The 14,708-nt window shown below is 56.7% G+C and overlaps 2 protein-coding genes across 2 annotated transcripts; one reads left to right on the forward strand and one right to left on the reverse strand.

Annotated features, from left to right (window-relative positions):
• Positions 1–1,440: 1,440 nt before the first annotated feature.
• GCC1 (GRIP and coiled-coil domain containing 1) lies at positions 1,441–10,513 on the reverse strand. Its single transcript, XM_037389739.1, has 3 exons — positions 10,475–10,513; positions 8,315–9,373; positions 1,441–6,994 (listed from the first exon to the last, which is right to left on the reverse strand). Exons 2-3 carry the CDS (start codon positions 9,359–9,361, stop codon positions 5,690–5,692), a joined length of 2,352 nt encoding a protein of 783 aa, XP_037245636.1. The 5' UTR covers positions 9,362–9,373; positions 10,475–10,513; the 3' UTR covers positions 1,441–5,689.
• Positions 10,514–10,650: 137 nt separating this feature from the next.
• ARF5 (ADP ribosylation factor 5) lies at positions 10,651–14,708 on the forward strand. The gene is made up of 6 exons (XM_037390391.1): positions 10,651–10,821; positions 10,939–11,019; positions 12,459–12,568; positions 12,975–13,046; positions 13,873–13,998; positions 14,131–14,708. Exons 1-6 carry the CDS (start codon positions 10,755–10,757, stop codon positions 14,215–14,217), a joined length of 543 nt encoding a protein of 180 aa, XP_037246288.1. The 5' UTR covers positions 10,651–10,754; the 3' UTR covers positions 14,218–14,708.

Raw genomic sequence — 14,708 nt, forward strand, 5'->3', positions numbered from 1 at the left:
GGATGGCACCGGAGCAGCTCCCACAGCCGCTGCTGGCTGGGCTCACTCCACACCTTGTCTGCGGGGACACGGCCACAGTGGTGCCTGCACGGCGCAGCTGGAGGAACCTGCCCGGCCAGGGCGGCAGGAGCTGCTCCACAGACATGCAGGCTGCTACGTGCAAGCCCTGCGAGCAGGGAGGGGATCAGCCCCTTGTCCTCGCGGAGCCCAGGCGAGCGAGCGGCAGCCTCCTTCGGACCTCCCTCTTGCACGCTGGGGAGCGAGAGTGCAGCAAGACACAGCTCCCGGCAGGCGCTGGGGCCCTTCTCCATCCCCTGTGCAAAACAGTGTGTGCAAGCACGGACAGGCACCCCTGCAGCTGCTGCTACAGGCACAGGCAGACTTCTTGCTAAAAGGGGAAACTGAGGCAAGGGAAAAGGGTCAGCAGGGCAGAGGAAACCTGTGTAAAGCAAGCCCCAGTGCCATGACCAGTGCTAAGACCACGGACTACGCCAGCGTGCCACTGGAGGGCTGCTCTGCCAACACCAGGCGGCCAGGCACGCGCAGGGACAGGAGGGCCCGGTGCAGGCTGCAGGATGCGGCCATGCCCCAGCGGCTGCCACAGCGGGAAGCACCAGGAGCCAAGGCCCACACATGCACACCGCAGATGTGCATGAAACGCTGGTAAAAACGTACCCAGCGTGGAGCCCCTCTGCGTCTGCTCACAGGCACCGACACGGGACTGGAGGTGCAGAAATGAAGTATTTGTATTCCCATACTTACAGAAGCCTCGGGAAATCAACGGTTTTGACAAGTTTTTGGCAATTTTGAAATCAAGGGGGTTCTAATAAGAAAATATCCCCTTGGGCCAAGCCACATCCAGCACCGTTCAGGCCCAGCCGAGACCTGCCAGGTCCCCGCAATAACCACCCCACTGTAAAATGTTTTTCACTGAAGTGTGTGGGCCAGGATCACTAAAACCCACAAAACCCAATCTTCTCTCTACATTTTCTTTCTGCTCAAATACAGCATCTCTGTCCGTCACAAGCCATCACGTAATACTGTTCCTAAGGCAGAGTGGGGTGTTCATACCCTGCAGTGGTGCTGTGTCCGCACCTCCAGCGATGCTCACACTTCCCAATGATCTAACTGCAACAAGTCAAATTCACAAGCCAAAAAAGTCATTTTTTCACATCCGTTCAAACAGAATTTTTGCAAGCCCAGAGAACGGGAACGCCGCAGCTGGGCTGGGCTGTGCAGTTAGCAGCCAGGGTGGGTGGCTCTGGCAGACCCCGGCACCATGGGCAAGAGGCTCTGCAGTCTGGCAAGGAGAGGCAGCGCCGAGCCCTGCACGCTCAGCGAGGCTGGGGGCAGAGTGCTGCATAAGCACGCGCCGGCAGCCAGCCTACGCACAGCTCACCACTTAAACCACAGGTGACCAAACAGCAGTTACACTTCAAACAGGTTTTTTTACTTTTATTTCAGGGGCATTGGCTGAATGAAGACAGGAAAGACGGAGGGATGTTGGGGAGGGTCTGAAGGATGGAGGATTAGGGAGAGGGGCTGGAGAGGGACAGAGAAAGGAACTGCACTGGGAGAGCTGCACAAGGTTGATGGCAATGCAGAGGACTTTGCTTTGGCAGCTCCTAGAGATGTTCCCCCATGGCTGCCTCCTTTGTAGCTGTTCCTTTTTTCCTCCATCACGTGAGGAAATGCTCTTTAAACCCTGCTGGTCACTGGGCAGTAGCTCCACAGGGTCCCAGCTGGACCCTATTTTGTTTCTCTCCTCACCACCACGGCCATGGCTGCAGCCTTCCCGCCTGCCAGTTTCTCTCCAGTTTGGCTGGCAATTTTTCCTGCCCAGGACCACAGAAGGAAGCCAGACCTGCAGGTAGGGAAGAGACAGCTGCCACTGCTCCGGGCACAGCAGAGTGGGTCCTGCTGCATCTGACAACCATCACAAAACCCACCACCACTTTGGATCTATGCTTGGTTACTTCATTCTCAGGTAGAGGCTCTTCCAGAAAAGCATGAGGCAAAGGGCAAACAGGGATCTCTCCTCAGCCTGGGCAGCAAAGCAAAAGCTGGAGGAAGCATCATCACCCTCAGGCTTTGCAGGAACAGCTCCTGCTCCTGCAGGGTGAGATGCTGAGCAATCTCCATGGCTTCAGAGGCACCACTTGATTCAACCCTTCCAAACTGGGACCAGAGACTGGGCTCTTCTCAGCAGATCCCTTGGCTGAGCCAATAGTCATATCGTTGAGAAGTGTTTCAAAGGTGAGGAGACCAAGACCAAGACTGCTCCCTGGAAGGAACTCTCCAATTTCTATTTAGTTGCCCCCATCAGAGCAACATGAGGATCCTGCGTGGGACCTAGTGCTGACGCTCTCAGCCTGGCCTCTGTGCAGAGGCAGTGTCCATGCCAGCATGAGTAACTGCTGACCGATCGGCTTTGTCATCCCCTCCCGAGACCTCCAGCAGGCAAAGGTTCCGCCTGGGTTTTCCCTGAGGATTTTCTGAGGAGAAATTGGCACCAAGCATTGCATTAAACGGAGCACTGCCCTCACCTTCAGCAAGGTGAGATTTGTGGAGCAGATCTCCGCCACTGACAGGACAAGGACCGCTGGCACAGCACTGAGAGGGGAAAGGACTCCACCCTGTTCAGCTGCTTAAGCTCTCCGCATATCCCAGGCACTTGAATTGCAGAAGTGCTCGCAGTCTCTGGCTCCCCGTGCTAAGACGCTGTGAGGTGGGGAAGGGTGCAGGGGCTGGGGAGCCCTGCTCGGCTCCTGCAGCCTCTCGGAGCCCACTTCCTCTGCGAGAAAAACAGCGTGTGCTGTGCTGGCCTCGCTCGAGTAAGAGCTGCAGCAGCTGTAAAGCTGCAGCCATGCAAGGACCGTGCACTCAGGAGCAAGCATAACCTGCGCTGAGCAGTGGGGCTTGTCTGGCTGGAGTGGCAATGGCTCATCCACCCGGCTGAGCCGGTGCAAGCCGCCAATGGCACCGATGCTGCCCAGAGGCACAGCAGCTCCCTCTTGGCATTGAGAGCTGCTAAATCAACCTGTTTGTTAACTCAGCTCCAGGACTCGTGAGAAGCCTGGGGATTGTTAAAACAAGACATAATGCCAGTGTTTACAAAAACTTTCCCTGTACTCTGGGACTGGGAAGTTGTGCTTCAGTAGCCAAGCTTTAATTAAAAACAAAGCAGGTGCATGAAAACAAAACTCAAGTGAGATTTGGCCTACGCAGCTGAGAAAGCTCTAGAAGCTTCAGCAGAAGCACAGCTGGGAGTAGCTGGTTCCCAGGGCTGCAGGCAACCACCCAACCTCTCTGGAAGCAAAACATCCCTCCTTGGTTTTAAGAAAGTAGTGACCATTTAAATAACAGCACAAACACTTCCTGATGGGCACTTTTCCAGGAGATCCAGCCAGCACAGCTCTTCCGGCCTTGCAGAGATGCTCCTTCCCGTTTTAGATAACTTAATGCCAACAGGCAGCACTGGACACACAATAGCTGGTGTGCTCATATTTTTTCTCCTGACCTTGCATACCCTTCATTACAGACAGCATCAGCAACCTGCCCCAGACCTCAGCAGCAGCTCACTGCAGCAGACAACATTTTGGACAGAAAAACCCGCCTTGCTGCCCCACAGAACCTCTCCCACCTGCAGAGCCCAAAGGCCCTGTGTGAGCTGCCCTGAGATACAGCATTGCCCCCACGGCCACATGGACCAGCCAGGACCCAGGCTTGGCCACGGTCGCTGAGCCCTCTCATGCTACTTGCTGCTTTCCTTGTGCGTCGCTTTTCACAGCCAGGTCCCATCCCACGGCATCAGGCCCTGGCAGTGCCGGGGGTGGCTGCAGCAGGAGGGATGCTGCACCCTAGTGTCCCTGTCCCTGGGGACTGGGCAACTGGTGAGTGCCATCTAGTGGCCTCAGCACCCAGGGGATCGGCTGGGGAGATCCCCGGGGACCCAGTCTGTCCCTCAGACAGGCAGCTGCTTCCCTTGTCTCAGCCATCAGCCTGGCAGGGGGGAGACGGAAGGCAAAGGGAAGGCAACGGGGTAAAGCCAGCCACTGCCCTTGACTGGTGAAAATATGAGCTTTGAGGGTGAAACAGCGCGTTCCCCTTCCCCAGCCTGTCGGCTCTCCAGGTACCCAAGCACAGAGCTCAAACAACAACAGGGAAGTCACGTTCCTGCCGCAGCAGAGGGGAGAGGAGTGTGCTTGTGCCAGTGCTGGTCTCGCACGGAGCCTGCCAGCTGCCCTCTCCGTCCCCCAGCATGCTCACAGCTGCACACCGCAGGTGTCCAAGGCCCTGACCCTTCTCACACAGTCTACCAATAATCAAACCACACACTCCGGCTTTACTCTTGCAACCGTCCCCAAAACGCCTATTACAGCCATCTTCCCACTGAGCCAGCACTTTCAGCTCCGTCACTCTGGGCCTAAGCAGTCAGGAGCCAGCAGATCCGGTGCACAACTGCAAAAAGCAGGAACACCAGCAGGGAGCTTAGAGTGGTCCACCAAAGCCAGCAGTGTTTCAGAATGCTTTGGCTTCCTTCCTGCCATGCTCACCAATTTGCAAGGAAGTTACGCAAGAATTTCAAGGTCTACACAGCTACTGGTCAGGCCTTCATCCTCACAGCGTTTACTCCAAGCTCAGGGCACATGCTGCCCCCAGAGCTTCTGCCCCTCACTGCTGCTTGCTTCTTCTATCCCAGCAGCGGCAATGCCCTGCTTCCAAAAACATGGCAGAATATCAAAACTTCACTGAAACTCCCAAACGCTCAGAAAATAACTGCTAAGGGTCAGCGGGCCTATTTCAGCCTTTCCTCTGTTTGCTTTCTGCAGCACCCTGGTTCCCATCTCAAACAGGGTCAGAAAGCTCAGGTATCTGCCTTGAAAAGAACTGTTACATAGCACCTTCTGGTCTGGCACTGGTGTGGAATCACTGCATGCACCACCGCAGTTACAAGGGTTCAAACGTAAATACCTAGGACGTAAATACCTAGGATATCTTTCCTCCTTCCTGGGAAACACCGGTAGCTGCAGAGAGAATCCCTGGTCGGTAATGCGAGCACACTGTAACGTGCTGTGCCATCGGCTGGTCCCCAGTGCCACCAGGAGCTGCTGTATCCACTGGTATAAATTTGGCTCTAGGTAAAAAAACCTGATGAGAAATTGCTCAAGATTTTCTGCATTTGGATGATGCTGGTAGGTAAAGACTCATCCTTCTTGCAGGCTTTCAGCTCTTTGTCTTGTTATTTTAGCACCGTGTTAAGTGCTTCCCCACCCCCTTCCCCACCACCTTTGAATCTTTTGAGTCACAAGCCTGCCTGGTGTTTGAAGACACAAGCAAGTTCCACTCTAACAGAGCTCCTCACCCCATGCCTGACAGGTAGGGATACTATAAAATTGTGTTTAAAAAAGCATCAGTATCTTCAATTACTTTCTTTTTTTAAAAATCAAGTTCCAACTCAGAGCAAATTCTCACACCAGACAGCAAGAGCGCTGTGATCCTATTGGAATAGTTGGCACAATTCTACTTCAAATTAGTGCTAAGAGCACTAGTTAAACCAAATTCTTTGCTGAAAGCTCCCCATTCCCTCGCATGGTTGGAAAGACGTTACACCACAAGTGAAGTGGTCTTAGTTAATAATCAGAAACATGTTACTATGCAAAAGCAATTAGGAATAAAAGACACCATCTCATCTCTTCCCAGAAAGCCACCAGCTGCTGTAAGCTGACTGCTTGGTAATAGTTTGCTTTTCTTCTGGGCTGAAATGCAGAATAGTCAATATGGCCGTTAGAGTCTGCTGGCGACCAAGAGAATCTGGCAGTGTCAAAAATCTATAAACAATGTTTTTGAGGTATTCCAGGTTGGCTCCCTCTCTGCTCTTATCTCTGAAATTCTTCTCGATTTCGCTTTGAAGTGCGGATACCTGGTCCTGGTGCTTCTCCTCCTCAACTAAGATTTTCTCCTGGAGCTGGTGAACTTGCATTTCCAGCTTGTGCTTCTGCTTCCTCAGTGCTACAATTTCCACTTCTTTGCGAGCCAGCTGCTCTGCGTACAAGAAGAAGGTGGGCTCGCTGGTGGTGGAGAGATGAAAAGCCTGGGGCAGAATGTCGGAGGAATCATTACCTGGTGAGTCATCGCTGGTAACGTCAGTCCCTGATGCCAGGTAGGTTTTGGATCCTTGAAGCCCATAAGGCAACACGACAGATCTCAGCTGTTCCAGCTCTTGGTCCTTTTCTGCCAGCACCGCCAGTGCTCGATCCCGCTGTTTGTGCATCTCCTCCTCCAGCTTCAGTGCCCGTTCCCTGTAGTCCAGCTGACATCGCTCTAATTCCTGCTTATGAATTTGCTGCAGCTGGGACAACTCTTGCTTCTTGGCTTCCATGTCTTGCTGGTGCTGCTTCTCTATTTCATCAGAAGACAGCTGAAGGGCAATGTATTTCTCTTTCAGGTCAGCCAGCTGCTCTTGAGCTTCCTCCAGTTCTTTAGCCAGATTGCCATCTTTGGCTGACTTGTTCTTGAGAACCACTTGTGCCCTCATCTTGTACCTTTCAAACTCTTCCTTCAGCTGCTTCAGCTCCTGCTGATAGTACAAAGCAGTGGCCTTCTCGCCATCCCCAGCTTCAGTGCCCTTTGGCAGCTCCAGCTCACACAGCTTCTCGATGTCCAGGGTGGGTTGACTCTTCTTAGCTGCTGCCTGCAAGAGCTTTTTCAGCTTCTCCATTTTATCCTTTAGAACATTAACATCAAGATTGGCTTCTTCTACGTGAATATCAACAGGGGATCGGCTGGAGGCAGCAATGGCCAGGGTTTTGTTCTCCACATCCAACTGCACAATGCGGTCCTTTAACTTCTGAATGATCGCCTGGTCTTTCTGCTTGGCTTTTTCGTAAGTGCCAAGTAGCTCCGACACTTCAGAGACTTGGGCCTCCAAGTCAGCCACTCGCCGCTCCTCCATCTGGGCATGCTGGCGGAGCTGCTCTTCTGCCTGTGCAGTCTGGGAGCAAAGAAACATGGCAGGGTTAGATTCGTTCAATGCTCTGGACAGGAGGTCTCCAGTTTACACAGGGGCTTAATTCTGCTCTGCTGAACTCCAAACAAGTGCGGGCTATCCTTTTCCCTAGAACCCTGACTTGCCTTTTTGGATATTTATTTTGGGATAAACTAAACTAAAAGCATTTTTGGTTTTGCTCCCGGCTCTGCAGAGTTCCTGTTACCAGCATTATCTGCGTTGCTGTAGGTGTGTGGCAGGGAGGGAAGCAGCAAACTCTTGCCACAGTCTGCTACAGGATTTTTTAAAAACGTGTGCATGCTCTAAAGCTTTCATGCATCTTACTGCAATTTACTTAAATCCTATGCTTCGTTGCACTGATAATAATATAATTCAGTGGTTTCTGAGTAACTACAGCAAGCACCTGGTGTTTCATGGTTTTTACAGCATTGAGATCTGACTGTTAAGTGCTCTGGAGAATGGCAGCACTTGACAATCAGCATTGTGAACTAAAACACAGCCAGAGTCAGATCACCTTCACCTCTGTCAGAGGGAAGCTGTTAGAAACCACTTCAAAAAAAAAAAAAAAAAAAAAAAAGCAAATTGCATTAAACCAGCCTGATGCTTCAGATTAGAAAGAAGAAAACTTGTTCCAGAGTGCAAGGAGATGAGGAAGATCTCATTTCAGTGTTTCCAGATGCAAATCTGGTTACTGGTGCCAAACCCCTGATGCCAACCCCTGAGCACCTTGCCCCAAAACCCACAGTTACACAAGTTCCTCTTTTCCACCATATCCCTCTTCTCAGCTCTTCGCTCTCGCCCTGCATGCACACACTAGAGCCTTTCTCCTGTATTTATCCTTCTTCTTTCCCCAGAGCACTCAGAGTTTCACTGAAGAAGGTTAGTTTTCATGAGCTCCTGTAATTGTACCTTGCATTGCACTTAGATACTCTACAGAGACAAGACCACACTCACTGCCACAGGGGCAGAGGAAAGATCCCTCCTCCCAAGCTCAGCCACTGCCACACCTGACGGTAACATATTCAGAACCAAATGACACTGTGGAGGACCGTCACCACATAATCACCTCAAAGGTTGACCACCCCCTGACTAATGACTTATACATTGCATCACAAACAGCTTTTATTTTCCTCTGGGACTATCATCCCATCAGTCAAAGCCGTGATGCTCTCATTTATTTCAAAATTCTCGGACTCTGAGGGACCAGGAAAGGGAATTTGTGCTCCTCCAGCCTCACACCCCACCCCAGTCACTGCTGATACATCCCACCCAGTGAGCTGCTCCAGGGCCCAGACAAGGAATTACCTTCTTCATCTCCTGCAACAGCTGCACTTGGAAGTGGTTCTTAAGGCTGGCCATCTCCTCCTGCAGATCCTGTATCCGGGGATCTGGCTTCTTGTTGTCCTCCTGAACAGCTTGCAGCTCTCTCCTCAGGTCTTCCACCTCCTGGCTCAGCTGCTTGATCTGCAGCTCATACCCCTCCGCACGGTCAGCCATGCACGTCCTGCCGGCCAACGCCTCCCTGGTCTCCTCCAGCTTCAGCTCTGTATCCTGGCGCAAGGTCCTCTCGTTCTGCAGCAGCTTCTGCAGCTCTCGCAGCATAACAGCGTGGTCACCCTGCTCCTGGGCTCGGTCGTGCTGCTGGGTGATCAGACGGGCTTTTGTCTCGGCTAGCTGGTCCTGGACAGACTTCAGCTCTGTCTCCAACTTCTCGGTCTCATCCTCTGCTTTCTTAATGGCATCATCCAGGTCCTGCTTCATCTTCTTCTTGTCTGCTTGGTACGAGGCTTCCATGCGGGACTTCTCCTGCGTGACTGTTGACAGAGCACTGGTCAAGGTGGCCAGCTGCGTCTTCAGCTGGAGCACTCTTTTATCAGCCTCACTAGCAGCAGATGATACATCCCCACTGCTTGTGCTGATGCCACTCTCTGAACCACTTGTCTCTTCTGATTTAAAAGAGGAAGTGGCAGCCGCGAGCTTATCATCCTCAGGCCCCGGTTCGCCCTTGGTACTGGCCAGACTGGCAGCAGTGTCTGCGCTGGTAGCTGTCCCTACGCTATCCTCACTGTGAACCGAGCTCCTGTCATCAGCAGAATCGGCAAAGGGCAGGCTGGAGCTAGCCATGGACGCAAGCTGAGCACTGCTCAAGCCAATATCTGCCTCATGAGACACGGACAATACTTTCAAGCTGGCTTCCAAGGCTTCTTTCTCTTTGAGTAGGCTCTTGTAGGCTCTAACGACATCCTTCAGCCGAACCTGGTACTGAAGAAGCTGCTTCTTTTGCGATTCAATAGTCTCTAGAAGGTCTTTTTTACTCGGGCCACCTCCAAAGTTCATGCCAAACTTCTCCATGATTCATGCAATCTGAAAGGAGAAAAACAGCACAAAAGGTAAATGAGCAGCAAAGACACACTGGCAGTCAACAGGAGCACATAGCTAAGCAGGACCACATCCTGACCCCCACCAGGACACCACGTGGTTAATAACTCTGCAATGCAGCTGCTACCCTGCACCCAGCCCTGCCAAGTACCCACTGCCCCAGGGGTCCTGCTCTGGGGGGAAACACATTTGTGCTACTCTGATGCCTCAAACTTCTCAACCAGAGCCAGAGAAAATGCTTTAACGCCTCGTACAGCAGCACGGCTGCAGCTGCTCTCCCTCAGGACTTCTTAATATATGTAATAAATAGGTCGATTTTCACTTTCCAAGAGAAACACTCCCCGGCCTGTCCCTGGGCTGCACAAGCACCCACTGTGACGGTAACCCAGCCTCTGCCAGCTCTGGGAATGAGGTGGGGGCAGCTCCTGGGGGTCCCTGTGGCAGAGGGCCAGGGGAAGAGGGGAGGGGAGTACAGGTGGGTGGGACAGGGATGTGGTGGGGCTTGTGGGTGGGGGGTGAGCAAGGCACGGGGCAGGGATTGGGGGCAGCCGCTGAGGTGAAGGGGCTGCGGTGCAGTGGCAGGGGGCGGCAGAGCCGGTGCAGGGGGGGCTCAGGAGAGGCTGTAGCGCCATGGCAGAGGGCCTGTGGGGCAGGAGGGGCTGACACCCGTGGGGCAGGGGGAGCCTATGGGGCGGGGGGCCCGTGGGGCAGGGGGGCCCGTGGGGCAGGGGCAGAGGGGCTGGAGGCAGCCCAGCCATGGTACAGCAGAGGCCGTGGGGGCAGAGGCCCCGCGGGTCACAAGTGGCCGTGGGGGTCCTGTGCATCACGGGTGGCCGCGAGGGCAGAGGGCCTGTGGGTCACGGGTGGTCGCGGGGACCGAGGCCCTGTGCGTCACAGGTGGCCGTGGGGGTCCCGTGGGTCACGGGCGCCCGTGGGGCAGAGAGCCCGCGGGTCATGGGTGATCGTGGGGGTCCCGTGGGTCACGGGTGGCCGTGGGACAGAGGGCCCATGGGTCGCGGGTGGCCGTGGGGGTCCCGCGGCCCCGCGGCGTTTCCAGGGCAACCCGCACGCCGCCGCCAGCCTTACCTCCGGGTCGGTACAGGCTGCGCACGCGCACAGCGCCGCACGCCACTTCCGCCGGACGGGGCTACAGCGCGCGAGGGGGCGGGGCTATGGGGGGTGGGGCGGGGGCGGGGCGGAGCCGAGGGCGGGGCGGGGCTCCGGTGCAGAGAGCCGGGCCGGGGGCGGGCCCGGTGCGCGGGGGCGGGGCCTGCGGCGCGGCGGAGCGCGGAGGCAACGGGGTGGCAGCGCCGCCGTCCCGTCCCGTCCCGTCCCTCCCGCCGCCGCCGCCGCCGCCGCCGCCGCCATGGGCCTCACGGTCTCCGCCATCTTTTCCCGCATCTTCGGCAAGAAGCAGATGCGGATCCTGATGGGTGCGCGCGGGGGCGGTGAAGCAGGGCCGGGCGGGGGATGGGGATGGGGATGGGGATGGGGATGGGGATGGGGCACGTACCGGTACCGGCGTCGCTGACGCCACCTCTTCGTTGCAGTGGGCCTAGATGCCGCCGGCAAGACCACCATCCTCTACAAGCTGAAGCTGGGTGAGATCGTCACCACCATCCCCACCATCGGTGAGTGCCCTGGCACCGGGCAGGGCCCCCACCGAGCACCGGGTACCGGGCATGGCCCCCTACCCTGCCTCTTGACAGCCAGCACCGGGCCAGGTCCCCATTGGGTACCGGGCAGGGCCCCCCACCCTGCCTGTCTCTGACAGCCAGCACCGGGCCAGGCCCCCGCCGGGCACCAGCTACCGGGCAGGGCCTGCCCCCCCATCCCCCAGGCCGTGCCCACGCGGGTACCCCGCTTTCCTGTGGGTCCCCCTGGCCGACCCCGGCCCACTGGGGGCTGCTTGGGCGTCAGCCCAGCCCTTACCCCAGTTACCGATTGCTTGGCTGGGGCACGGCCACCAGCGGTGCCTGCTGATGAGCCTGGCTTGCACCCCAAGATGTCCCTTGCAGTCCCCAGCACAGGTATGGGCACAAGGCAGCTGCCCTGACCCGCCGCGCAGTGGGTGTGAGCCCCAATCTGCCACCCCGCTTTGCTGCCCCACGGCGATGGAGCCTGAGCTGTTACCCATGGGGTGGCCCTGGCCCGTGGGGTACAGGGGCATTTTCATGGGCAGGAGGTTGCTCAGCCCATGCAGGTCCCGTCTGCCCAAGCCGGGCAGGCAGAGCAGGGCAGGATGGTGTCTTGCCAGATCCTGGGTGCGAAGGCTTCAGCGGGGTGCTGAGCACCTTCTACCGTAGTGTCTTCCACAAGCTGATGGAGGCGGATAGGGAACTGGCCGAGCTGCCAAGACAGGGAAGCTGGTCATCTTTGGTGTGCCATGCTGGCCAGCGCTGCCGAACATCTTTGTTAGTGACCTGGGTGACAGGGACAGAGCACCCTCAAGCAAGCTTGTGGATGGTCCTGAGCTAGGAGGAGTGGTCATGCTGCCATCTGGGGAGATCTGGGGCAGGCTGGAGAAACGGGCAGAGGAACTGCGTGGAGTTCAACCAGGGGAATGCTAAGTCCTGCCCTTGGAGAGGAACAACCCCAGGCCCTGGAGAGCAGCTCTGGGGAGAAGGCCCTGGTGGGAAGATCCTGATGGGATGGACCCTGAGCAAGCACCAGGCACGTGCCCTTGTGGCTTGGGGCCACCAGACTCTGGGTTGCACTGGGCAGAGTGCTGAGGGTGGGTCAGGAACTCCTGCCCCTCCACTCAGCCCTGCTGAGACACCTTGGGGTGCTGGGTCTGGTGCTGGGGAATGGGGACAGGCTGGAGTAAGTCCAGTGCAGGGCCATGGTGGTGGTGAAGGGGCTGGAGCATCTCTTGTACAAGGACAGGCTGGGAGAGCTGGGGTTGCTCAGCCTGGAAAGGAGACAGCTCTGGGGGGATCTCATCTATATGTGTAAATCCCTCACGGGGGGAGGAGGGATAAAGAAGGAGGAGCCCTGTACCAGAGGCAGTGGGCACCCTCTTCCCTTGCCCCTTCTGCCTGCCCCCCCGCCCCCCCTTCCCCCCCCGCAGGGTTCAACGTGGAGACAGTGGAGTACAAGAACATTTGTTTCACTGTATGGGATGTGGGTGGCCAAGACAAAATCCGACCCCTCTGGAGGCACTACTTCCAAAACACGCAGGTATGTGGAGCACGGGCCAGGGTGGACATGGGTAGGGCAGGGGTAATTTATTCCCCCTGCAGCGGGGCTGGCCCAGGGTCCCCAGGACTTGTGGCCTGATCCTGCCCAAATGGGGTGTGAGAGTGGCAGCAGGGAATGCATCCCGGTCCCCAGTGCAGTGGCCCTGCTGCGGTGGCACATGGGTGTTTGCCCCATCACCCTGTTGGAGTGGGGCATGGCAAAGGGGTCCGGCAGAGGAGCAGGCAAGGGGGCAGCACTGTCCCTGGGGTGCTCTGGCTCTGCAGGGGGGGTGCATGGGGGGCAGCAGGTGAGCAGCAGGTCCATTCTCCCTCCAGGAGTGCCTGCAGCCTGCTTGGGTTGTCCCCCTCTGTGCAAGCTGCCCACTCCAGCCTGGCTTCTCCCACAGGGTCTCATCTTCGTGGTGGACAGCAATGACCGAGAGCGAGTGCAGGAGTCTGCCGATGAGTTGCAGAAGATGGTGAGTGCTGGCAGGGACTGAGTCTGGCAGGGAGGTGGGCATCCCCCAGCCCTCCCCCACTGACCCAGTTCTGCACCAGCGCCTGGGTAGGTGCAAGATGAGACCTGGCTCTGCTCTGCCTGCGACGCAGAGCTAGGGCCATCTATCCAGAGGTGGGCTTGGGGACTTGACAGTGACTCGTCTGCCAGGCAGAGGCTGGATCTGCAGCAATCAGGAGCAATTGCAAGGGGGGGAAATGGCCAAGAAAACACAGTTCTACATTTTACTTAGTCAGGGCTTTGCTAGCCAAGTGCCCAGGGCACATGGGGAGGGGGGGCAGCATCCAGAAACCATGTCTGAAAGCCAACTTGTGAGGTGGGGGTCATTTACTCATCAGTGCGGCTGCTGGAGGGGGCAGAGCTTCCTTGGGGAGGGAAGTTGGCTCAGAGCGAAGCGTGTCACAGCCTGAGAGCAGGGAAAAGATACAGGCAGATGCCCACTGCCTGCTTGCCATTGTTTGGAGAGCGGTTCCTCTCTCGTTCTGCCCCTCGTCCCCTGCAGCCCCACGCTCCAACATGGGCATCCCCTCTGTGAATGGCATGGGTGCTCCTGAAAGAGCATCCCAGTGCCACTGAGGCCTCCAGACAACGATGCAGGCAGGAGGGTGGCCAAGATACCGGAGGTGAACTGAGGAGCTGGAGAGCCCTCCCAGCTCTTTGGGTCTGTCCAAGCTGGGTCTCACTTGCCGGGGTGCTGGCGCTGCAGAGGCTCACCGAGGGCTCACCGAGGGCTCACCGAGGGCTCACCGAGGGCTCACCGAGCTCAGCCATTCCCGCTCTCTCCGCAGCTGCAGGAGGATGAGCTGCGGGATGCCGTCTTGCTGGTGTTTGCCAACAAGCAGGATATGCCCAACGCCATGGCAGTGAGCGAGCTGACTGACAAGCTGGGGCTGCAGACGCTGCGCAGCAGGACCGTGAGTGGCTGGGATGGCATCCCTGTCCCTGTGGGAGGGACCCCCTGGGCCCACGGGGCTGCTCCCGGGGTGCAGCGGGCTGACAGTTTGCACAGCCCAAAGCCCTTTTCTCTGTTTCCCTCTGTTCTGCAGTGGTATGTGCAGGCAACGTGTGCGACCCAGGGCACGGGGCTCTACGACGGGCTGGACTGGCTATCGCATGAGCTCTCCAAGCGCTAGCTGGGCTGGTGGCACCGGAACCAGATGAGCTGGAGACATCTCTTACAACTGCTGTTTTGTTTGGTTTTCTTTGTTTTATTTGGGGGGGTGGGGAGGGGTGTTTTTCCTTTCTCCCCAGAGTGGCCTCGTCTCTGTGTTTATCTGGTAGGACTTGAATCTCAAGGACTCTTTGGGCAGCTCCACTTTGTGGTGTCCTGCCTTCACGCCAGCAGCACTGCGTGCTGGCTGCCCTCCCCACCTGCATGTGCCATCTGCGAGAGCTTGCCCAGACCTGCTGGGGTGGCATGTCCCCAAGTGTCCCCACTCCTCGCCTGGAGCCAGCAGTGGGGGCTGAGCCTGGGAGGCAGCCCCACTGCTGCAGGACAGGAAGGATTCTCCTTTTTATCCTTCGATAAACTTTATAGTTCTCTTTCTCTCGGGGAGGGGGCATATGGCTGCATAATGTGCTGTTGTATATCAAGTAATTAAACACCACCACTTTGTACCCTGCG

The sequence above is a fragment of the Falco rusticolus genome, chromosome 5 (assembly GCF_015220075.1).
Source record: "Falco rusticolus isolate bFalRus1 chromosome 5, bFalRus1.pri, whole genome shotgun sequence".
Classification (NCBI taxonomy): domain Eukaryota; kingdom Metazoa; phylum Chordata; class Aves; order Falconiformes; family Falconidae; genus Falco; species Falco rusticolus.

Bases quoted from the DNA above. Each gene is read 5' to 3' on its own strand.
- GCC1 (XM_037389739.1), bottom strand. From the start codon at position 9,361: ATGGAGAAGTTTGGCATGAACTTTGGAGGTGGCCCGAGTAAAAAAGAC. The intron at 6,995-8,314 runs GTAATTCCTTGT...CTTTGCTCCCAG, and splicing joins TGTTGCAGGAGATGAAGAAG to ACTGCACAGGCAGAAGAGCA.
- ARF5 (XM_037390391.1), top strand. From the start codon at position 10,755: ATGGGCCTCACGGTCTCCGCCATCTTTTCCCGCATCTTCGGCAAGAAG. The intron at 10,822-10,938 runs GTGCGCGCGGGG...TCTTCGTTGCAG, and splicing joins GCAGATGCGGATCCTGATGG to TGGGCCTAGATGCCGCCGGC. The intron at 12,569-12,974 runs GTATGTGGAGCA...CTTCTCCCACAG, and splicing joins ACTACTTCCAAAACACGCAG to GGTCTCATCTTCGTGGTGGA.